The sequence below is a fragment of the Cynocephalus volans genome, chromosome 14, assembly GCF_027409185.1.
Source record: "Cynocephalus volans isolate mCynVol1 chromosome 14, mCynVol1.pri, whole genome shotgun sequence".
NCBI classification, from domain to species: Eukaryota; Metazoa; Chordata; class Mammalia; order Dermoptera; family Cynocephalidae; genus Cynocephalus; species Cynocephalus volans.
In genome coordinates this window covers 61,210,083-61,235,763 of record NC_084473.1, presented here as the reverse complement: position 1 = coordinate 61,235,763, position 25,681 = coordinate 61,210,083, and the positions used below count along the sequence as shown (strand labels likewise).

At 44.0% G+C, this 25,681-nt stretch overlaps 1 protein-coding gene across 1 annotated transcript in view; it reads right to left on the bottom strand.

The window, feature by feature from the left end:
* SLC1A4 (solute carrier family 1 member 4) overlaps positions 1-24,906 on the bottom strand; it is a 31,164-nt gene extending 6,258 nt beyond the window's left edge. The window contains exons 1-5 of the mRNA XM_063078096.1: positions 24,142-24,906; positions 13,894-13,936; positions 12,079-12,141; positions 5,256-5,422; positions 687-920 (exon numbers count right to left, since the gene is read on the bottom strand). Coding sequence (XP_062934166.1) covers positions 687-920; positions 5,256-5,422; positions 12,079-12,141; positions 13,894-13,936; positions 24,142-24,668 — 1,034 coding nt within the window. The 5' untranslated portion in view covers positions 24,669-24,906. The remainder of the gene's footprint in view (positions 1-686; positions 921-5,255; positions 5,423-12,078; positions 12,142-13,893; positions 13,937-24,141) is intronic.
* Positions 24,907-25,681: the final 775 nt, after the last annotated feature.

Below are 25,681 nucleotides of genomic sequence, written 5' to 3'. Positions count from 1 at the left end.
GAATGAAGCAACGTGCTGCTGTCCTTTGACTTTTCCTTAACATATTTGGAAAGCTCGGTGTTTTTTCTGAAGGCTTTCCAGTGAGTTTGACAAGGTGCATCTTTTGTGCTAAATCAGGTAATCACACAATACTGTGGACTCCTAGAGAGCTGCGCACGCATCCCTCACCATGGGGCCTCGCTCTTATTTTCTAATTCGTGCATCCAGAAAAAGAGAATTGGGCATGTGCCATTCTAGAATCTTCCTTGCACTGTGTTTTCTTGAGTAGGTGGGCTGCCTTCTTCTGCTCAGGCAAAGATCTTTTTAATTAGGGTAAGGGGCCCACAACTGGGCTAATGGTCTGACTGCTCTCTAAGGAGGAAGAAGAGGGAAAAGGGAATGAGGTCACTTCAATAGACCAGAAGATGAAACAGAACCCCATCCCAGAGCAATACAGGAACTATGGGGCTGGCAATTAAAAAATCGTATGATGGGAGCTGGCTGGTCAGCTCACTTAGTTAAAGCATGATGCTGATAACACCAAGGTCAAGGGTCCAGATCCCTGGACCAGCCCCCCCCCCAAAAAAAATCATATGAGACCATAAAATTTTCAAGTAATTACAATATGTCAAGACACTACCACTGGGCTCACCTGGCTCCATATTAATATGGCTCAGAGCAGCCAAGGACACCCAACACCCACTCACCTGGAACAGGTAGCAAATGCTGTTGCAAATGGTGTGAGAAGGCCCAGGAGGAATCTGAATGGGTTTTTTCGTGTGAAAACAAAATAAATAAGTGGTAGGATGATTCCTCCATGAATAACGTGGCCCAATATAGATGCGAAGATATATTTCCCCAGGCTGGTCACCAGCAGGATGATGTCCTTCATTTCCACAATCTTGCTGCCAACCAGGAACATGATGCCCACAGGTACGTACCTAGGGCAGAAGCACAGGGTACGTGTCAGCAAAGGCGGCAAGGTTGGGGCTGGGAGATACCGGCTCTGAGACAGAACTCAGGGACTTTCAACTAGGCCGTCTCCCTCTCTCCCTAGGATAACCTGAGCAAGAGAAAAGGACGGAGATACACCATCCCCATTTTCCAGGCCCTGAGACTGTGTAAAACAAAGATGATCACTCACCAGGCATAATGGGGTAAGTACCAGAACCCAGACTTCCCCTGGGATATGTTGTGTTCTTAACAGATGGAGGCTACCAACCCTGTCCATCCCCCGGCAGAAAGGCAAGGGGCTCAAGATCGAAGCCTCTGGGACTGTGAGCTTAACTTTCGGCTTTGCTCAGGCTTGTTCTGAGAACTCAGAAACACAGAAGACTCACACCTATTTCACAGAACTGCTGTGATACAAAATTGAACCAAAGCTGGGACTTCTGTGAAGTTTTAAATTCTTTGTGGTTTGGAAAACATGCTTCTGTGGGAAAAAGTCATTCACAATGACCCTCTGGGAACACTCCTGGAGCGTGAAGGTTTTTTTTAAAGGCAGAATGGGAAGGAAGGAATCATGGGAGCTACGAAGAACAAAAGTCAGTTGTTTTGAATAGAATATAAATTCAGGAAAAATTTTATAACTATTGGATTTTTTTGGAAATATTGATTACACTTGTGCAGGTAATGATGTCACATAGTTCAAATTTGAAGGGGCACAAAAGGGTGGATAGTGTAAAGTTTAGTGAGAGGAATCTCCCAGGCACCCAGTTTTTCCCTCCCGGGAGACAGCCAATGTCACTGTGTCTTCTAGAGATATTCTAAGCAGTATTATTAATATTAAAACTCACAGTAACATATGAATACATTCTCCTTTCAAAAAATTACAACCTTATAGATTAGACCAAAATCCTCTTTAGGCATCACTGCAAGCCAGACCCCTCCTCGGATAACCACTCCTACTTCCTAAGCATTTAGATGCAGAGGTATGTATTTAAATCTGTATGTTTATTAATTTTCACCCCACATTATGTCTTTGAGATCTTTTCATATCAAAACATAGAAATCTACCCCCTCCCCCTTTTTTTGTCAGCTGGCCAGAATAGTGATCCAAACCCTTGACCCTGGTGTTATCAGCACTGTGCTGTAGCCAACCGAGCTAACCAGCCAGGCCATTCCTTTTTGTATTGTGGTAAAATATACATAACATAAAATTTACCATTTTAACCATTTTTAAGTGTACAGTTCAGTGGCACTAAGTACATTCATATCATTATGCAACCACCATCCATCTCCAAAACGTTTTCATCATGCCATACTGAAACTCTATACGCATTAAACAATAACCCACCATTTTTGCCTTTCCCCAGCTCTAGGTAACCACTGTTCTATTTTCTGTCTCTATGAATTTGACTATTTTAGGTACACAAAAGTGGAGTCACACAATATTTGTCCTTTTGTGTCTGGGTTATTTCACTTAGCATAACATCTTCAAGGTTCATCCATTTGTAGCATGTGTCAGAAATCATTTTTTTTTAAGGCTGAATATTATTTCATTATATGTATACACTGCATTTTATTTATCCATTCATCCACTGATGGGCATTTGTACTGTTGCCACCTTTACCTCATTATTTTAAAATATTGTCTTCAGAATGGAAATACCATAGGTTCTTCTGCCATTGTCCTGCTGGTGAACATTTAAGTTGTTTCCAGGTTTTCGTCATTACAAACCACACTGCAGACATGCCTCTTTGTGCCCACATGCCTGTGTTCTCTAGGTACAGACACTAAGAAGTGGAACTACTGAGTTATGAGGCGTGCACATTTTAAATTTTAGTAGATACTGCCAAATTGTTCTCCAAAGTAGTTGCTCCAATTCACATTCCCACCAGCACTCTAGGAGAATAATCTTCCCCCTCCACCAGTGGTTCTCATCCAGGGATGATTTTGCCCCAGGGGACACTTGGCACTGTCCGGAAGAGTTTTGATTGTCACAACTTTAGGAGCACAGTGACACTGGCATCAGTAGGAGGAGGCCAGGATGCTGCTAGACACCCTACAGTGCACACAGTCCCCACAACAAACACAATCAGCCCAAGGTGTAAAAACTGCCATGGTTGAGAAACCCTACCCTCACCCTTACTAATGCTTGATAAAACCAAATTCGCATTTCCCAGATTTCTAATAAGGTTGGCATCCCTTAAAATGTTTACTCTTCGTTCAGGTTACTTCTTCTATGAATTGCCTGCTCACATACTTTGTCCATTTCCTAATAGTTTATTCAGTCTTTTTTCTTTTTCAGTAATCAAGAACTCTATTTCTACATATACAGGATGTAAATATATATCAATTTTTTTCAGTAAGTGTCTTGACTTTAACTCTATTCAAAGTATGTTTTACATGCAGATTTTTAATATTTTGATGTGGTCAAATGTAGAAGCTTTTTATGGTGTTTGCATTTTGTATCTTGTTTAGGAAGACTTTCTCTACCCTTATATTGTCTTCTAATAACTTTAGAGGACTCCCCTCTTTCTTTCTTTTCTTCCTTCCTGGTTAGTTTAATCCAGGAGTTGGCAGTGTGAGTTTTCGTAAATAAAGTTTTATTAAGAAAATAGCCATGCTCATTTGTTTGCAATTATTTATGGTTGCTTTTGCCCTACAATGGCAGAGTTGGGTAGCTGCAATAGAGACCATATAGCTTGCAAAGTTTGCTGACTCTGTATTTAATCCATCTAAAAGTTATGTCTTTGAATAGTGAAGGGTAGGCAGACACTTTGGTTTTAGAGTGGGTAATTGACGAAGGAAAGAAAGCAGGAAGAGCTACTACAGACCATCCTTCCCACACTTTGTTGAGATCCCTTAACCAATTAAGGCATTTTAATCTCCAATTCTGTGTAATATGCACTTTCTGGGTGACAGATCTCCCACTGCAGTTAGACATTCAGCAGGATCTGCCTTAACTGCTTATATGAACAGTATATCAAATTGAAGGAATGACTAAATTGGCTTCCAGATTGAAAACAAATGTCCTAACATGTGAACATTACTTTTTTGCATAGGGTTTTCTTTAGTCCAAACTTTGTAAGAATTTTAGACTAAAATAATAAGCCATAAAAATAACATACGTCTGATGAAAACATTTTATACTTTCCAAAAATATCAGTTTTCTCCCCAGAACAACAATAGTCATATGAAGTAACATGTTAACAGTGACAGAGTCAGGATGTGGAACTTTCAGGTTGAGCAAGAGAAACACCACTGGTAGGAGCTCTAGACTTGGCCTCCCACTCAATTTTAAACTTCTCTTAAAATCAGTCCAGCTGTCACCCAATGCCATCTAGCAGAGAAAAATTCTGGGCTCCTTCAGGGTTAACAATAAGAAAAATGCTTTATGCATGAAAGGATAAACTAGTTCTTAAAAACTAATTGATAGAAGCTGGAACCCACAGAGGGTTTGGCGTGGGTTAAACAGCAGACAGACTGGCTGGTTAACACAGTTGGTTAGAGCGTGCTGAAACACTAAGGTCAAGGGCTTGGATCCCTATACTAGCCAGTCACCACAAACAAACAAAAAAACAAACAAAAACAAAAAAAACTCCCAGCAAAATAAAACTTATGAGGGGTAGGCACTGGAATTGGTACAATTTCTGAGAAGTTGCTTTGAGGCAGCTGGTCAAATCTTTACTTTTTAGTTAGGAATCAGTCTGATGTTTTTTATTAAATAATCTCCTTTATTGATATCACGCAAAGGAATATTCATTAATAAAAAGCCTATGCAAAAGAAGATCATTCCAGGTTTATACAAGAGTATTGCAAAAGTTCATGGGAAGATTCATATTATCTTTTAATTCTGTTTTGCCACGAACTTTTTGAAATACCCTCATATATGTGTGGGGTGAAGATGGACTTGTCCTCCATGTTGTGAAATACTATAGTAAGGGTCCCTTTGGAGCTTGAAGTCTATCATTTTAAGATAAATGAGCCTTATTTTATGCAGCAGATAGCAGACTGAGAATTCATTGCCCCACAAAATGATGGGCATCCCATACAATATGGCCTGATGGTGGGAACCCACATAGATCACAATGTCAGAACCTCCAAGGGGTCAGTATGGGCACCGTGGAAGTGACTGGTAACTAAGGTGAATGCCCTATATTCTGAGGTCCTGGACAAGAGGAGAAACCGTATCTACCTCACTAGCACGCAGTGCACCAACCACATAGAAAGCATCAGGTGGCCCCACAAGGGTGACCTAGAGTGGCAAAGTCAGGTTCTTTTCTGGATGGCAGGAGACATGGGAGGAGAGCAGGTGGCAGGGCAACACTCACCACATAATCCACGACACCAGCACCATCGTCGCCTCGTTGAAGGCATTGAAGAAACGGATGAGTTCTTCTCCTTCGGAACCTAGTTTCTTTAGGGCCACTCCTAACACCAGGGCAAAAAGGACCAATCCTAAAATGTTCATCCCTTCGATTTCAGTGCCAATGGGGATCTGCAGCATCAGAAGAGATAGGACAGTCCAAGTTTACATCAGACGAGTGAGCATCGAAGATATATTTGCCAGCTGTCTCCACCAGACTGAAACACTGTGCCCAGAATAAGAAAAAGCTCATATTTTCTTTAACCTTTAGAGATTTCACAATTAAAGGGGCAAGAAACTTAAGGAGAGATGGAGTCTGAGGATACAGAAAGCCAACAAGCAAAAATTTCAACTAGTTGTTAACTCTGAAAGCTGTTCAAAATCGGCATAGGTTAAAGCAGAAAGTAGAGAGCTCCCGTCTCTGGATATATTCAAATAGGGATTGGACAACCACCTCAAAGAGTTGCTTTTAAAAGAAGAGCTGGTTGGTAAAAAGTTCCTTCAGATGAGGAATCAATAATTATAACTTTGCCTTCAAACATCAACAAACTTTTTTGTGGTTAGGTTCACCTCCTGCTATCAATTTTCAGGACTGACATGAATTTTTTCAGGACACTCTTTCCTAAATCATTGACTCAAATGTATAGACATAATGTATTTATTTTTTCCAGCAGTGCTGAATCTCACTACTGCAAACATATATTAGACATTTTATTGCATTAAAACATGAAATCCTGAACAGGAAACACATGTCAGCATGGTAAAAACAGGAGGAGAATTTTTTATTGTAGATCTGAGTTCTAGTCCTGGCTCTGATCTTAACTTACTTCTCTGAGCATCAGCTTCTTCATCTACAAGATGAGGTGAATTGGACTAAATTAGTAGCTTTCAATTTTTTTTTTTAATAAGTAGAACTTTTCCTTCAATCAAAGAAAGGCTGGTAGGTACACCCCTCCTGCACCTCGGGGCCCGTGCTGGGACCCCGGGGGAATGAAGAAGGGGACTGGATCCTCCTCCCACAACCAGGCACACTGCACCAGTTCCTTGGGGCTCGCCCAGGGACCTGGGGTATGGAGAAGGGAACCGGACCTCCCTCCCATAACTAGGCACACCGCGCCAGCGCATCAGGACCCTGCCCAGGGACCTGATGCATGGAGAAGGGGATGGGACCTCCCTCCCCCATCCAGGCATACCTCGCCAGCACCTCAGGACCCACCCAGGGACCAGGGGCATGGAGAAGGGAACTGGACCTCCCTCCCACAACCAGGCATCCCGTGCCAGTGCCTCAGGGCCTGTGCTGGGACCCGGGGCATGGAGAAGGGGACCAGATCCCCCTTCTACCACCAAGCACACTGCACCAGTGCCTTGGGGCCTGCCTGTGGACCTGAGGCATGGAGAAGGGGACAAGACCCTCCTCCCACAACCAGGCACCCCACGCCAGCACCTCGGCGCCTGCCCAGGGATCCAAGGCAAGGAGAAGGGGATCGGACCCCCCTCCGACAACCAGGCACACTGTGCCAGCGCTTTGGGACCCATCTAGGGACCGGGGAATGGAACCACGGAATGGAACCGGAGATCGGACACTCTCCACAACCAGGCACGCTGCCAGCACCACGGAGCAGGCCAAAAACATCTCCTCCATGTGGGTGGCCCATCTCAGCTACCACAATAACCATGGCTGCCGTGAAGGCAGCTAGATGCCACAACTACCACGCAGATGGTCTGCCAGCCACTGGAGTGAGTTGACACAAGGAGAGTCACCAGCAGAGATAAAGAAAGGAGGAGGATGTCTGTCTCCACAGAGCCCATTTCATAATGATGGAAGAGACATCTGCTCTATGATAGTATTGGGGGACCTGATCATGCCTCTCAGCATTGGACAGATCATTGGGCAGCAAATCAACAGAGTAACCATTACTCTTTCAGAGGGAGAGAAGAAATCTAGGGTGACGGGGGGGGAGGGAAAGAGGGATGGGGAGGGATCAGTCAAGGGTATAAAGGATAATTATGATTTGTAACAACATATATGCTAGTAATATTGATTTGACCAACATATCTCAATATTGAACCCCCAAAATATGTATACTCAATTTTGATTCAATTTAAAAAAAAAAAAGAATAGCATGGCAAAAAAATAAAATAAAACAAAATAAAAACAAAGAAAGGCTGGTAGAACTCAGAGCCCCTATGCCCTGGGTGTAGATGGGTCTCTGTGTGGGGGCAGGGGGAAGGCAGGAGTACCTTCTTCTTCCCATGACAGCTCTGTGGTACAGTATGAAAAAATCACAGGACTAAATAATCCTTGATGTCACCCATTCCTTACAGATCTGTCACAATGGCTGGGACCTAGTCCAGTGTCTGACAAACAATAGGTTCTCAAAATGACCACCAATATTTTTTCTAAACACTTTTTTCATTCCCAAATTAACTGAAGAAACATAGGTAACAGGTATGATTCACACAAAATGAACCAAGAACCATGAGTTCAAATACATAATAAAAATGGATGAGGTAGCTTTTCATTTTCATTGTGAAAATTTTCAAACATAACAGAAAAGCTGAAGTATAGAATGACAATCACTATATGGAGCACTTTTGTTTATATATATATATATATTACTTGCAGAGGAGTAGTGTTAATAATAATTAAGGAGCATCAGCTTTGGAGCCTGACTTCCACTACTGCCTAGCTGTGTGAGTTTAGATAAGTTACTTAACCTCTCTGTGCCTCAGTTCCCTATCTATGAAGTGGGGATAATAACAATAGCTAATATATAAGGTTGTTATAAAGATTAAATATGTTAACATATGCAAAGTAATTAGACTGCATCTGGCAAATAAAAACCAATAACAATAAGCTGTGGTTATTTTAATGGGATATTTTGTTGGAGACCACTGTAGGCTCACATTATCTGAAGTGTGTTTCTCTTACAATGTTATTGTAATCCCATAGACAATAAGACTTCTCAATATCACTGTTCTCTCCTGGAACTTGTTGAAGTTGCAGTAGGTACAGTTTAAAGAGTTGTGGGAAAGAAGACTTGGATTTTAGTGTGCGCTCTGCTACTAGCTTGCAGGGGGACTCTAGAGAAGCCAACACGATGAGGATTCTATGAGCTGGATGCCTTGACACCTGGTGTTAACCTTGGGGCTGTCAACTCACACCTTTTGTCCATGTCCCAAGTCCTCACTGGAATTGAGGGGCAAGAATCAGTGCAACTAGAGAATTCAACTATGAACCAAAAGTTGTTTTTAGCAGGTGTGCAATTCCAAGATGTGATGTTCAAGGTTAGGTGATTTCAGGTAAGGAAGCAACTGACTGGAGGGCAATGAAATGACTCCCTTTGTGGAGAGGAGGTTGGGCAAGGTGTGCTAGGTTGTAACGCACCTTGGCCAACTTGGCATTGGAATGGGGTTAGAAGACTACAGACACCACCAGAGCTGCATCCTGAGCTGAGCCTCTTGCTGGTGCACCTTTGCCTGTTGTTCCCACTGCCTAAATCACTCTTCCCCCAGGTCTCCCCATAGATCCTCCCTCACCTTATCAGAAGGCCTCCCCGACCACCTTGTTAAAACAGCACCCATCACCGTCACCAACACACACACACTTTATCTACTTGCCCTGATTTATTTTTCTTAGCAACTATCACCAGCTGACCTGTATTTATTTCTTGTATGGTTCCCTCCACTAGAATGTGATCTCAGTAAGAGCAGAGCTTTGTCTCTGTTGAGTGCTACTGTAGTCTAGCACCTAAGGAGAACATATAGTTGTTGCCAAATAAATCACCCTTTAATGACTTAATGATTCAATTAAAGCCTAGAAGGTGTGTGTCTGTGGCAAGTTATTACACGGAATCTAAGTGGGTGCTAAGGGTCAAATGTGTCCCCCAAAAGTTCATGTATTGGAAACTTTATCCCCATTGTAAGTTTTAAGTGGGTGGGAAATCCGATTATGGTATTTGAAAGAGGGGGCCTTTTTTTTTTTAATCATAATTGATTATACATATTTTGGGCGTTCAATGTTGATGTATGTTGATCAAATCAGTGTTATTAGCATACACGTTATTACAAATTGTACTTATTCTTTATGCCCCTTATCCAATCTCTCTCCACCCCCCTCTTCCTCCCCCCTCCCACCCCTGATAACCCTAGATTTCTTCTCTCCTTCTGAAAGAGTAACGGTTACTCTGTTGATTTGTTGCCTAGATGATCTGTCCAGTGCTGAGAGAGGTGTGTTCAGGTCCCCCACTATTATTGTAGAGCAGATGCTTCTTCTAGCGCTCTGGAATGGGCTTTGTGGAGAAAGGCATCCTCTTCTTTCCTGAAAGGTGGGGCCTTTAAGAGGGGATTGGATTGTGAGGACTGTGCCTTTGTGAATGGATTAATACATCACAGAGTAATGGGTTGATGGTTCAATGGGATGTCATGGGCATAGACTCATGGCTTTATAAGGAGAGCACACAGAAGAGCTCTAGCCAATGCCATTCTCATCATGTAATTACCCTGCATCACCACGGGACCCTGTAGAGAGTTCCCACCCAGAATGTCCTCACCAAACATGTCCCCTGGACCATGGACTTCCCACTCTCCAAAATTGTAAGAAATAAATTTCATTTCTTTATAAATTACACAGTTTCAGGTATTCTAAGCAACAGAAAACAGACTAACAGAGTGGGCATGGAATATAGAGCCATGGATCAGGACAGGGGCCTTTCCAGGTGTCCTTGAGCCTCTGGGTCCCTGACTTCTCACTCTGTGTTTTAGTCCGTTTTGTGTTGCTATAACAGAATACCTGAAACTGGGTAATTTATAAAGGAAAGAGGTTTATATGGCTTACAATTCTGGGACAGCTGCATCTGCACGGGCCTCAGGCTGCTTCTACTCATGGCGGAAAAGCGGCAGGCAGCTGGTGGATACAAGCAGATCACATGGCGAGAGAGGAAGCAAGAGAGAGAGAGAAGGTGCCAGAGTCTTTTTAAGCAACGAGCTCTCGCAGGAACTAATAGAGCGAGAACTCACTCATTAATCCCCCCTCTCCCAGGGAGAGCATTAATCCATTCATGAGGGATCCGTCGCCATGACTCTATTAGTTTCCAACACTGCCACATTGGAGATCAAATTTCCACATAAGTTTTAGAGGGGACAACACACCCAAACTCCATCACTGTCACCAACATTCCATCCTCAGGGATAAGGACCACCCCTGCTATGTCTTTACACAATCTTATAGCCACAGGATGTGTGAAAGACTGGAACAAGTGAGGACACACTGCTCTTCTCTTTCTTAAAGCCTGACTCCTTGCACTCCTGGTTTAATTTATGGTGGAGCAAAGGCACATCGGCTGGGGTGGATGCTCACGGGTCACTGGCATTTCCAGTGGGGAAGTCAGAGAACCCAACAAATGCCATGTTTGTCAAAACTTGAAGGTATTGCACAGACAATTAGTGGTCTAAGATTTATTCATCTCTCTTAGTTTCAAATAGTCTTGATCAACCTTGGAAGACCATCATTTCAAGTAATTTGTAGTGGGGATAATACATCCTACCTGATCAGGTGGTCCTAAGGCTCAAATGAGATGCCATAGGAGAGCATCTGTGCCACGAAGGTGGCATCCAGAGGTGAGCCACTTGCCTAGAGAGTGGGCCTGGCTGACACCCACACCCCAATGAGCCCAGCTGTGGAGTCCAGGGACTGTCAGAAGAGGGCCCAGTTGGACCTCCAGCCATCCACTCTGGCCAGAGAGTGGGGAGTGACACCCATCCTTTTAAATCAAGGACCATTGATTAAATCGACATTTATGAACAGGGGAGATAACATTCCCTAGGGGAGTTTTGGAATGTGTAGGGGTACTTTGGTTGTCATAATGATCGTGGTGTCTTACTGAGAAGTAGTAGGCAGGGCACTAAGAATGCCAAATGTCCTGACATGTTCAGGTAACAAAGTGCAGATTTTCCCATATTCCACAGGCTTCTGAGCATCCCACCAGACTTTCATTATAAAGAGGAAAGCCTGTTTACAATGATCTAAGTTAGAGCTAACTCCATTTTACATTTAGTTTTGTTCTGCATAGTTTTAAACACACTGGATTTTCCAAGAATATCAAGTTGATGTAAACTGAAGGAAAATTATTTTGTTCTGAACTTTACCAAGTATTATTTCCATTTCAGAAAATTGCATCACCAACAGCTGAAGAGCTGATAATACCCAAGTCACTAGTATAATACATAATGTCAACCTGCAGCTGTTGCAGTCAGGGTAATTTTATATACCTATACAAATATATTTATTTAGCACTTATTTCAAAATGTGTTTTTTAAAAAAAGTGCCAAAAATATTTAGTTGAATTGTCTCATTGCTGTTAAATCCAAATGTATTCATTCTAAGTAGATGCAAATATCTGAAAACTTCACTATGCCTTCTAGTATAATTGTACATTTATAGGTGAAATATGAATTATTTTATTTCAGATAATTTTTATGTCTCTCTCTTGTTGATTTTTGAAAACCTTATATGTGTAGGGGCAGGTTAAATCACCTATTAATTATATTTCAGGATAGTAGACGGGTCTTATAAAATATTCTACAGATCCTCTGAGGATTCCAGAGCTACAAGTGCTGGCATTTGGCCAACCAAGAAGCAAACCTAACCAGTGTGCTTCAAACAGTCCACTCAAACCCTACAGTTTTCAACGCTGCTAAGAAAAAGACACATCGTGTGTGCTCCTTCAATTAAGAAACATTATTTACTATAAAATATTTTTCACAAGCGATTTTATAAAGAGCTTTACCTTCTCGTGGGTTACATTTCCATAGCTGTTGTTGTGGTTCACCGCTCTATAATCGGTTGCATACTGTTATGAAGAGGAAGAAAAACCCACTGTTAGCGCACAGGTGAAGACCAGCCCAGAGGAACCGAGGGCACCGCTGGGCCTCTTGCTACTTCCGTCATTACTCACACCAAGTGTTCTGGGCATTCCTCACGTGGTTGACCTGACAAAGGCTTCTGAGAAGTGTACAAAAGTTACATTAAGACCAAGGCAGCATGTACATCAGGAGGCCTCTGGTTATTTAGAGACCCAAGGAAACAGGAAGAATTTCCTTATGTTCCTTGGGCAATGGTTTGGGGGAGAAAGTCTGCACAATTTCAAGCGATAGTTTGATATTTCAAAGAGCTGATACTTCAAATTATTTGAATAACCTTGGTATTAATTCCATAATGCCAAAGTTCACTTTTCAACAGGTCATTTGATTTTCATTCATTTATTTATGTCCCACTTTGTTCCAGAACTTATTTGAGCATGGCTGCTTTTTAGCATCTGTTTCTAATGTGGCTTGAGCCTCCACCTTCTAGAGCAAGCGATGACAGGTAGGATGGCATTTTCTGGCTGAGTCTTCTGGGAGACTCACTTATCAGAATGACATAGCTCCAGCTTTGGTCCCACAGTTGACTTCACATGCTTCAGCCGGTGCACACGGGTGATCCCTGTGGCAGTATGCACTATGGTGTAGAATCTGCTAGAACACAGTCCTCCCTCACCCCTTCCAATGGCACCTGGCTCTGGACTATCAGGAGGAGCCCATTAGGAGGTACAGACCCAGAGCCTACCTTGTGCCTGCATTTGATGAGCTCTGGCTTCCTCTCAGTTTTGATTTATCAAGGTTTCAGAGACGCAGAGGTGTTCAGCTGTCCCATGATCGAAGGTGGCAGGGCAACAAAATGCACCCCACCTCTCTGTGACAGGCACTGAAAGCCCCAGAAATCTATTTTTTCTCCTACCTTACATTATATATACAAGTCACACCTGTGTTTATATGCAGATTAAAAAAACAAAGATGAGAAAAAGAGCTAGAAACAGAAAAAAGCCTTTGCTTGTAAAAAGCAATCAGATTAAACCATCTAATCTAAATCTTTATATTCCTTCTCTGCATAAAAATGTTACCTGCAGCATTGCTAAGAAAAGGGGAAAACTACAAACAACCTGAAAGTCCATTAACAGGGTACACAGCCATTAACATTATGGAGAAGGATATTTACCGACATCAGAAAATGTTCACAATATACTGCCTTAAAAAAGAGCAGGTTATGAAGCAATGTGTGTAGCATGTGTACATACTAACAAAATGTGTGGTATACTTATTTATAAAACATGTGCATGTGTACATGCATACAAAAAACACATCTGAAGGATGCATATCAAAATGTTAATAGGTAGCTCTTCTACTTTTTTGTATTTCATTTTTTATTTTGGGGAATGAGCACAAATTACCTTTCTAATCAGAAAAAAAGATAAAAATGCATTTTTTAAAAATTCTAAAATATTTGGGACATCCCTAAAATGCGAGTTGAGGGTATTTCTTAGTTGATGTAAAAAGATTTTGGAACTAGTGGGACATTTTAGAAGATTTTGTTTGTTCTTCATTTTTTGTTTGTTGTTTTGTTTTTGTTTTACTCTAGGTACCCATCTCTAAAAACGTATGCCAATGTTACCAAGCTCTGTTAACAACACTCTCCCTTCCTCTTCCACTTTACCTAACTCTATAGCAGTCACTTATACATCGCTTCCATCAAAGCTGCATATTTTTAGCAAAGTATCAAGCCTTACCGTACGGAAAGCTGCAACCACAAGATTGGAGGGAAACAGGTTTCTGTTGGAAAAGAAAGCATTTCATCAGTATTCTTAAAATTCAGGGTGCAAAGTGTCTGCTTTGAGATGTGCATTGCTAGCAGCCTGAGACAGTGTTCTCTCTTTCGCCATCCCCTGCAGATACTGCAGCCTTCTGCTTGATCTAAGTGCCCCAACTGTGCTCAGCTGCAGGGCCCCAATATCTTGAGTGTACTGATTTTTATCCTTATCTCCCTCGTGGCACTTCTTGATATTTGGGCTCAACTGTGTCCAACCAAACCATGATATCTGCATTGCTCTCCTTTCACCCAGAGGGTAAGCCCCATGGCAGGGGTTCTCAGTGGCGAGCAGTGCCACTGAAATCTAAGGGAGTTCTTGTTGTCGTAATAACCGAGAGGCATTACTGGAACTGGAGGAAGAGCATGTGTGGCAATGCCAGGTCCCAGACATTTTGTCCTGCCAAGTGCAGAAAAGTCCTGTACAATGCATTGTCTCAGGGCCCTCACAGCTTTCCAATGTCCTGCATGATATACCTGTAGATAAAAACCTTATTTATAATCACCTGAGTCTAGACTAACTCCAAAACAAGGTATTTTGTTTTTCACAATTTGAATATAGGCTGAATTTTCCAGAAATGCAACTACTGTGTAAATTATGGGATGATAATTTTGTTGTTGTTGTTTGTTGTTCAGAATGTTTCCAAGAATTGTTTGTCTTGCTGGAAAATCACACCACTGATGGCAAAATTGTTTTGAAATTATACGTATAGGTAAATTCTACTTATGGATTTCATTTTAGAATGAAGGATATTATAAAACATTTGTTATAAAAGGAGAGCAACAGAGCTGATTGAGCCCAAAATCTATTCAAGCAAACAGTTTTACTTGAGGCCCTCCTTTGGCTCAGGCTCTGTGTAGGATGCTGATCTTGATATACAAGAATTTACATTCCAGCTGACAGTCCATTTGTTCTACCCAATTACTGCAAGAAGTATACATCTAGAAGAGCAAAAGACTCTGGACTATCCTTTACAATTTGTGCCAGAGACTTATCCACTAATTCTTACTTCTGTGGCTGGGTTGCTCAACTATCACTAGAATCTCCAGACAACTATTTGCAGCACACTGGCTGCAACCCAACTGTAGCAGGAAGAGCCTAACATGGCGTCCTGGTATTCACCCCTTTCTAGAACTCTTCTCCTTGAGTGTGGGTGGGGCCTATGACTAAACTCTAACTAATAGCATCTAGCAAAGGTGAGGGGATATCTCTTCCATAATTTTTTGGCACAAAATTGCAGCTTCCATCTTGCTAGGAGACCCTCCTTATTGTCTTCTGAGCTTGCACACTTTGATGAAGCAAGCTGCTATGTTGGGAAGGCCCACATGACAAGAAACGGCAAGTGTCCCCAGGCTAATAGCCAACTAGTAACTGAGGCTCCCAGTCCAAACTTCAAGGACCTGAATTCTGCCAGTTACCACATAACCTTAGAATTGAATTCTTCCCCAGGTGACCTTCCAGGTGAGATGCCAGCCCTGGCTGACACCTTGCTTGCAGCCTCATAAGAAATTCTGAGCAGAGGACCGAACTAAGCCATGCCAAGATTCTTGACCCCACAGATACTCTGTGGGATTTTAAGCTGCTAAATTTATGGTAATTTGTTATGCAGCAATAGATAACTGATACACCAGCCAACATGGTTAATGAGATGCAAAAATAACTCCATTAAGACATTTAGGGAGCTCTCACAGGATGGCCAGCATTTAGACTGCAACACATTTCCCAACCTTACTTGTCTATGAAATCTGAATTGTTTTACTTACTTAGAGAACACCAACAAGTACATGCCTGCATTTAAGTAAGAAAAAAGTGATCTTCAGCTGAATAAACAGTTGCAAAATTGTGACCAGAAATTTGATTCTTATCCCAGGTGTACTTACCTATAAATTTTTACCTAGGAACAGACTAGCAACTTGTATTGGCTGGTCTCTAGTGTATAGATGAACGGCAACTTAAGCTTGTCTATTATTTCCATTATAAAGCAACATTCTTACATATTTCAGTCTGTGGGCTAGGTTTGATATCTCATTTTCATTTACTATACTAGTTGGAAGCAGAAAGGGGCCCCGTGCCAAGATTTCCCTATTCTATACCACCACGTGACAATTCTCAGTAGTTCCCAGACTGAGATGGCCACAGGGATCTTTCTCCATAAGGACAGGGAAGTTAAGGAGAGAGCCTGGTTAGAAGTCCTCCACATCCCCCATTGGGAACAATTTCCCCTGCAAATATGGAGCATCCTTCAGGGATTAGCTGTTTCCTCAATTGGCGCAAGCACAGCCTTTCCCACAGCCTGGAAATGCACTCTCTTCCAAAGAGCACATTACTATTTGTTTAAATCCTTCCATCTGTCCTGCCTGGTCTCTTCATCATGAGCAATGACACAGTACCACCTCACCCAGAATGGTGCCTGACCCTAACCAAGAACTTCTAGAACAAACATACCGACCTGTTTTCAGACCATCTGCAATATTGAATCTACAAAATCCAATAGGAACAGGGGGGTGCAGACAATACTAGCAGCAAAATGGCAACTCCTGCCAAAAAAATCAAGTTCTTAAGAAGAACATGATGTGTTTGGCAGTTTCTCGTAAAGTTAAACATACACTTACCATATGACCCAGCAATTCCATTCCTAGATATTTACCCAAGAGAAATGAAAATATATGTCTGCAAAAAGATCCTCTATGCATAATGGCATTATTCATAATGCTCCAAAACCCAAATGTCCATCCACAGATGAATGGATAAACAGATTGTGATAAATCCATATAGTGGAATGCCACTTGGCAATAAAAAGGAACCAACTATTGATATATACGACAACATGGATAATCTCAAGAACACTGTGCTGAGCAAAAGAAGCCAAAGAAAAGAACTTATCAATTGATTCCACTGAAACGAAACTCTAGAAAAAGCAAAACTAATTTATAGTGATAAAAAGCAGATTGGCTGCTTGGGGGCAGGGGTGGAAAATTGGCTGCTTGGGAGCAGGAGTGGAAAATGCTGAAGAGAGTTATGGGTGATGGAAATGTCCAGTATTGTGTTTATGGTGGTGGTTGCATGATTGTCCATTTGTCAAAACTCATCGAACTGTACACCTGAAACAGGTGCATTTTACTGTATGTAAAATTGCTTTAAAAGTAAAATAAGATACAGTGATAACTGTGAAAGATTTTACAATCAAAAAGTACATACATCCAATGGAATCACTGAACTTTCTTTAGATTATATAGCTCAGTTCTCAGACATAAGATCTCTAGGAAGGATTCACTGAGGGCAGAGCAGAAGCTTAGGCACTCACAAACAACAAAGTCCTTTCACTGGGTCCCTGTGGTTGCCATGGACCAGGAGCAGGAGCAATTCCCTCCTGCAGGTACCAAGGGTGAGGAGCTGACTGCAGGAGTACAGCAGAACATTTCTCTGGACTCTTCTTTCCCTTTCTCTTTTGGCTTTCAAACACATGCTGCAGTGAATTCTGGCTTTTTCTTGCTCCTGAGCTCTCCTGTATTCTGAGATCAGCTGCTCCTCATGCCAGCAGTTTTGCTCCCCAGAGCTCTGTCTTCAGGTACTTTCCCCTTATATTCACACGAGAACTTTGCGGGCTTCTGAAATGAAGAACATTGAGCTGGAAGGGATTTTAGAGGTGACCCAGTTCAATCCCCTCATTTAGAGACACCTGTGCCCAGTCATTAGGTTGATACATCTCGCATTCATGCTCCATGTAGATCAGCACTGTCTAATAGAAATGTCTATATTTGTGTTGTCCAATATGGTGACCATATGGCTACTGAGCACTTGAACTGTAGCTAGTGCTATTGAGAAACTAAATTTTAAATTTTATTTACATTTAAACTAATTAAATCTAAATAAGCACACATGGCTTGTGTCTGCCATATAGGACAGCACAGATGTAGAGTTTTGAGATCCAGAGCCTGGAAGTCAGAAGAACCAAATGGTCTTCCTATGCTCACCTCTGTACATCACTCAATTTCACTAGACATTACAACGCTTCTAATCACTGAGTTCTTTATCTTATCCATGTTCACAAACATTTCCTTTTCTTGTTGTTTGATCCTCAGATAGTTACTTGAATTATATAATACAACATATGCATTAGACCAAAGTTTCTCAAACTTTAGTAGGCCATGAGATCAATTTATTGGCTTTAACCAGCATTTTATAAAAGAAGAAATACATTAGACAGAATGGAAAATATTAACATACACTTAAAATACTGTTTGGTGGTACTTGTTTTTCAGTTTGTATATGTAGGGGTGAGGGTGGAAGGGGTATATGTGTGGCTGCCCTAATGTAAAATGTATTTCTTATCATGGGTCAAAGTCAAAAACATGCAAAAACGCCAAGACTGTGCTACTAAATCCAGAGACCCAAATCAGATAGATTGGGAGAGAATGAATGGGCAAGGCTTTCTGGTGCTATAAGAATCTTTGGATACATTACTTAAACAAACAAACAGAGAAACTGGTGTGAGATGAGGCAGATGTAGAACTGCTGTATGGGGTGCCATACAGACTCATGCAGTTGACCCAATGAAAAACTTCAAAAATGTTCCTTCTTTATACATCGGGTCCTGTTTGTTCTTCTGATCCTACTTTCAAGGGTGGTATGCATTTCCCTGTTCTATATGAGAAGAATGCAAAACAATTTACTTCTGCCTAGGTATATATTTTTTTGTTCCAGAAGTATTTCCTTTTATTTAAGTTCAAAAATTCTTTACCAAATCTATGAAAATTTTGAATACTCTTCAGAACAGGATGTGGCACAGTAGGTATACCCGATAAATATTTATCATCCTTAGTGTTTATTGTTACAGAGCCAGTTAGCTGGGATGTGCCCCTTCAGATCTTGTTACCCCCTACAATGCTAGAAGCTAAGGAAGGGCTGGGGGTGGTTGGTTCACTCTGAGGATGGGGTAGAGGTGGTTAATCTACCCTTTTTTAAAGGTCTACATACAGTTTTATATTCCAGCTGGAAAGGTGAGGGCTGGACCCCTGGGGTGGGGGACTTTTGGAGAAATAAGGTTAAGAACAGCACTCATTCTTTGTATCAAGCAGTCCTCTCCTGTCCCGAGAGGCTGGGACACACTAGAATATTAACAAGGCACTCAAGTATTAACTCATTTGATCCTCCTGACAATTGTAGGTAGGAGATATTATTATTAGCCTCATTTTATAGACAGGAAAACTGAGGCACAGAGAAGCTAAATGATGTGTCCACATACAGCTAGTAAGTGGTAGAGCTGGGATTCAAACACAGTAGTTGGCTTTAGTGTCTGCTCTTAATCACTACCCAAGCTGTCTCCCTTTCAGTCTCTAAACTATTTAGGTATTTTCCTGGATGGTAGAAGGAATGGTCAAGAGTTAAAACCTTTTTTTTTTTCTTTCAATTACAAAGTGCTGTTTTTTTCTTTTAGTGACTAGTTAGGCTGAGAAATCTCCGTTAATTTGGATCCTTGTTAGATGTACTAAAAATCTTCATCTTGCCTACAGAAGAGAAACATAGGCACAGTTAAAACAACCTGCTATGGCTGGTATTTAAAACAAATGATACACAATTCACTTGACTTTGCAATCTAGGGGCTAATATTAGATCCCAGTCTCTGATAGTTTCTTTGCACCTACTTAAAAATGTGTACTCTGCTGCTTGAGAGGCGTCATACATATTCATGCCAGTCCTTGGGAAGGAAGGTAAGTCCACCACACCTCCCTCTGTGAAGCGAAGGGCTCAGAGCACTGTCTGCTATTGAGAAAATGAACACAAGAAGAAAAAAAAGCCTAGAAAACTGGGCAACAACAAAAAAATCCTAATTGTGATTCCCATGTCCATGGCAGCACCCTGCTCTGCTACTACAGAAGATGGTGGCCCAGGGCCATTCTTCTGGCTGCCCGTGAAAACAGGAGCACTGGGCCCAGGCGCTGTCCCTACCTGCCTACTTGACAGTTAAGCCTCTGGTTCTCCATCTAAAAACTACACATTTTAGAGCCCAAAAGAATGTTAGAAGCCAGTTGCTTCAACCCCTTAATTTACAGAAGAAGAAAGCTGAGGTCTGCCTTGGAGACCGTAAGCAGTGAGGCAGGGGGAAAGGAAACTGAATGTCAGTGAGGACTTGTGAGGATTTCTGCCCCATTTCAGACTGGAAGGCTCTTCCGTGTTTGGTTTAGACTTTTTTCCATTTCCAAATTTCTCATACTGTGTTCTACTAGTCCAAAACATAGTCACTGTTCACTTCTCCTCCAGATGCCATGTGGTTTCCAATATCCCTAACGACTACATACACTAGCTTCAAGTCATCCTGAGCTCCCCTAAACATTCCTTTTTTTCCCATTTACCCTCATTTATTTCAGGCTATGGAAAGAAGGTCATCCCCATTAGCTCATGTAAACTGGAAAAACTCAATTATGCTAATATTGCTCCACTTAAAACAAGAGCAAGCACTGGGCCAGCCCTGTTGTAAGAGCTTTACAGACATAACTCATTTAACCCTGGGAACAATCCTATGAGGTAGGTACTGTTGCAATCCCATTATAAATACAAGGAAACCAAGGAAGGGAAAAGTTATGACATTCCCCACAACCGTAAGCACTGTTAGGGACCAACATGTTCCACAGTAAGTAGTTTCCTGATAACCTGTTTCTGTCTCTGTGGTGCCAAAACCACTTCATTTTGGATGAAAAGTCACAAGTCAATTGGGTCACACAGAGTTCCAAAAGTCCTGTGCTGTTCCAGGTACCCAGGCATGGAGCTCCAGGCCACTCAGGAGGAGACTGATTCTCCCACCTGCCCGGTGCTATCTGCCATCGCTTCTCGGTACTCCCAGGGCCAGCCTCCGCACTTCAAGTCCCTGTTCCACTGTTATTTCTAACCCATTGTGTGTTGGGAAATCAAAGCACTCAGCAATGACATTCTGAATTTTAAAAAACCTCACACACACACATAATGAATACCTATTAGTTTTATTACTTTCTGACTTGTAATTTTATCTGTAAAAAAATTAATTAGAAATGATGGCAGAGAGATCTTGTGGGAATTCTGGGGCACTCCACCACCAGGAAAGGGCATGGACTTTAGCACAAGGCCTTGGTGGCACCTATGCTAACTTATCAGAGACTCAGTTACCAGGCAAGGGTCTGCTGGATAACTGAGGTGTTTAGTGGCAGAGTCTCATTCACTCACATGCCCACAGGCAGAAAGAAGTGGGTCCTGCCTTTGCCAAAGAACATGCCCACAGTCACATGAAACTGACATCTGTGAGGTGTCATTGGCGAAAACAATTTTAAAAATTTGACCCAGGGATTCCCCAGACCCAGGAAGCATTCCCAGGTGGCCCAGGGCTCAGTTTCCTCTCACGAGCTGCTCAGCATGAAACCAAATCTGGGCAGATGGATGCACACTTTCCTTTACGTAAGGAGCTCAGCCTCAACCCCTGGATGGTGGAAGTGGGGATCTGCCCTCCCCCAGTCATATGCTTACCTGATTCCTCTTTTAACCCAGAGCAAACATTTCTAAGGTGGTCACACTAGACCAGGAACATGACATCATTACTATGGCATGTTGGTTTGGGTTAAGAGAGAATAGAAGAAGCTATCCCACTGCTGGGAATATACCCAGAGGAATGGAAATCATCAAGTCGAAGGTATACCTGTTCCCCAATGTTTATCGCAGCACTCTTTACAATAGCCAAGAGTTGGAACCAGCCCAAATGTCCATCATCGGATGAGTGGATACGGAAAATGTGGTACATCTACACAATGGAATACTACTCAGCTATAAAAACGAATGAAATACTGCCATTTGCAACAACATGAATGGACCTTGAGAAAATTATATTAAGTGAAACGAGTCAGGCACAGAAAGAGAAATACCACATGTTCTCACTTATTGGTGGGAGCTAAAAATTAATATATAAATTCACACACACATACACACACACAAAAAAAACCGGCGGGTGGGGGGAAGAAGATATAACAATCACAATTACTTGAAGTTGATACGACAAGCAAACAGAAAGGACATTGTTGGGGGGGAGGGAGGAGGGAGGAGGGAGAGAGGTTTTGGTGATGGGGAGCAATAATCAGCCACAATGTATATCGACAAAATAAAAGTTAAAATAAATAAATAAATAAATAAAAATAAAAAATAAAATTCTAATCAATAGCAAAACATAATAAAAATTTTAAAAATTTTTTAAAAAGAGAGAGAGAGAATAGAAGAAACAGAGCTATGAACTGTGGGGCAGGAGACCCACAGTTCTTCTAATCCCTCTTTTGATAAGCCACTCCATGACCTCGAGCAAATCACTTAATCTATGTCTCAGTTTCCTCAGGAGTAAAGCAGGATCATACCACCTGCCCTACCTTTATCTGTGAGCTGCTGGATTAAATGAAGTTGACCATGGGAAGTATTATGAACTATCTATTCCCAGCAAGCCATGAAAATGCCTCTCACAGCCCTCCCACGTAGGTGCAGCTCAAGACATTGAAAAGCTGCAACTACACTGACCACAAAGCTAAGACGCCAGGTCACCATTCACTTACTTCAGAAGCAGGATTGAAGGCGCTGGGATCTAAAACTAGGAAACCATGATCAGGAAACAAGAAGTCCCTTCTGGGGCTGGTGGTAATGAGTTATCTCCCCCGCCCCCTGTTTTTTGGCCACTGTCCCTCTATTAGAGATAAAAGAACACTATTGAGGCTCCCTATGGGGTACCACTAGAAGGGCAGAGCTGAACACCCACACTCCCTCCCTGGGCCACAGACCCCTGCAAAAAAGAATCCTTTAACCCCATAATTGCCTTCCCTCCCTGCGAGAGCTACTGATATTCTGAAGGTATAAGCCAAAGGTGCTCTCAACCTCAGTAGATGTTTTTTCAGCACCCACCTAAAAGTTAGGCCCCAAATTTTAAAAATACTTAAAGACTTCAAATATCTAGCTGCCAGATACAGAACAAAGGCTGTGATCCCGTCAAAGTCCTAATAGGTCACTCCCACCTCCCCTTTTGGCAAGAACTTTTGGTGTCCCTCATCAGTTTTTTTCAATACAGACATCCTGGATTTTTCTTTCTTTTTGGTGCTATTTTAAATGAACAATCTCTCTCTTAAGTGGCAGACAGTCATCACATTTTCCAGAGGCAGAAATGGAAACAGCAGAAGGCAAGTCACCCGGGTTTGCTGTTTTTCACAGGATCAGCCATGAGGAACTTTGCCTCAATGACTCAAGACAAAACATACCTCCGAGGCTGGGATCCAGAATAATCAGAAACCTGGAGGGGGAGCCAGCTGGACTCCTAGCTCAGCTGAACCTGGTTACATCAGCAAGTGCCTCCAGGCTGCAGTTTTCCCATCTGTGAACTTTTGGCTAATAGAGAAACCAAAAGAGGCTGAGGCTTTGGACAGTTCACAGGAACTACACACTACATCATCTCAAGGGATGAAACCCAACTAGTAAGAGTCCCAAAGAACAGGCAAAGCTAAGTGAAGATGTTTCTCTCCCTCCCCTCTACAACTCCCAGCTTTCCACAAAGAAAGTCCTTTGAAACTCATAATACTCTGCAGTGTTCCTGACTGGGTGGACAGCAACCTGTCCAAAGCCCCCAAGAGAGGCATGTTTCTGGGCAGTGGGCCCTGCACAACTAATCCCAGCCCTTTTATCCTTGTGTCCACTGACAACTATTAAGAAAACAGAAAAGTGCCAGCTTCCTTTGCAGCCCCAGGGCTGAAACAGAGAAGGCCAGAGACTGCACACAGGATGGCCCAATAGACAATATTTTACCAATGTTCCCAGGAGCTTTTGGGTACCGTGGGGGGAAAGAGAGTGAAGATATCAGGGTGCAGTCAGAACATTTTACCAGTGAGGGTAGCCAGATGGGACGGTCTTCCCTAACTCACAGGCCCACCTAACTGTATGACTGGTTCTTGCTAAAACACGCGGCCCTACTCCTTGAGATTGGCCGGTGTGCCCCGGTTTGCAAAAGTGGACTCAGCATGCAAAGACATCAGACAATATTTTGATATTTAAAAAATGTTAAAAGCCACCAGCAGACAATTAAGAATTAACTCTTAGTTGTATATGAGTGTTTGTGTGTATGAAGTGGAGGACATAGAGAGCTGGCTTGTCCCATTGTGCCCTAGGCGAAGTAGAGAGCGTTACCTGGCCAGGTCGAGGAAAGAGTCCACCGTCTCTTTGGTGACCGGAGGAGGACCCGATGCCTCCAGTCCCAGGTCACTGGACTGAAGGGTCTGCGCGCCGGACCCGGGCTTGATGATGAACGCCAAAGCGACGGCGAGGGCCGAGGCACTCAGCGTGGTGAGGCCAAAGTAGGCGACGGCGATGCCGCCCAGACGCCCGAGGGAGCTGGCGTCGAGGGAGGCGGCGCCCGACACCAGGCTGCAGACCACCAGCGGCAGAATGATCATGCGCAGCATGCGGAGCAGCATCTCGCCGGGGAAAGCCAAGTAGGTGACCTGCGTGCGGCTCAGCTCGAGTCCGCGCAGCGCCGCGCCCAGGCCCGCGCCCGCCAGCACCCCGGACACCGTGAGTAGCACCAGCGCTTGGCGCCGTAGGAAGTCGGCGCAGCGCCGCGCGCGTCCCGCCGCGGTCCCGGGCGAGCCGGGCCCCTCCGCGGGCCCAGCCTGGGCGCTGTCAAGGTAGCCGTTGGTCTCGCTGCTTTTCTCCATGGCTCTGCCCGCAGCTCCAAGCTGGAGGAGACAAGGGACTTGGGCTCTGGGAGAAGACGGGGCTCCCAATGAATGGATCGGGCGGAGCCGGTGCGATCTGCCAGTTGTGCCCGGCAGGTTCTGGGAGCCGGCCTCCCGGCTGGCGGTCCAGTAGGTGTGGGAAGGGCTAGGAGAGGCGCGGCAGTGCGGGTCGGAGCCCCCGAGCGGACTGGATCACGGCGCGCCCAGCCTTCCCCGAGCAGCGGCCGGCTGGAGATGATGCAACGCGCGGGAGCCGCGAGGGAGGAGCAGGCTGACAGGCGGGAGCGAGCGCGGAGAGGCCTGAGCCCGCCCCCTTCACACCCGCCGCCCGCTCCCCGCGGCTCGACCAATCACAGCCCGGGCGCCGCCGCCGCCGCTGAGGGGGAGGGGGGCCATGCGCGAGGCCGCGGGGGCGGGGGCCCGGGCGCGGGCGCGCCGGTCAGTCCCGGCGCCGGCAGTCCAGCCGCCGCCCGCCCCGCTAACCCAGGCCGGCCCCGGGCGACCACGGGGAGGCGCGGCCTGAGGGACGGCCCGGGCTCGTTGGCTCCTGCCGGGGCCTCGCCGGGCCGGCCGGGTCTGGGTCTCGGAGTCAGCAGGCAAGGGAGAATGTGGAACGCGGCGGCGTTCCTCGTCCTGGGGATGGGGGGAGGGGAGCGCGTCCCTCCAGCGTTGGTACTTTCGCCCTCCGCGTGGCCCGCGGTCCGCCCGAGAGCTCGCCGGCCCCTCCAGCGGAGGAGGGGCCAGGCGTACTGAGGGGCCCCGGCGGTCCCCCCACCGCATCTTATTCGTGCGTAAAATCCTTTCCTCCAGGGGCCCTGCGGGGTTTCATGCGGTAAACCACGCCACGGTGCCCAACACAGGCCCTGGCCCTGGGACCAAGGAGGGAGGGGTCGGGGGATGCGTGAGAGGAGCCGTATCACACGCCCGGGAAGGGCTCTAACAAAGCGCTAGCAGCCGGAGAAAGGGGACTCGCGGTGGCGCCAAACGTAGCT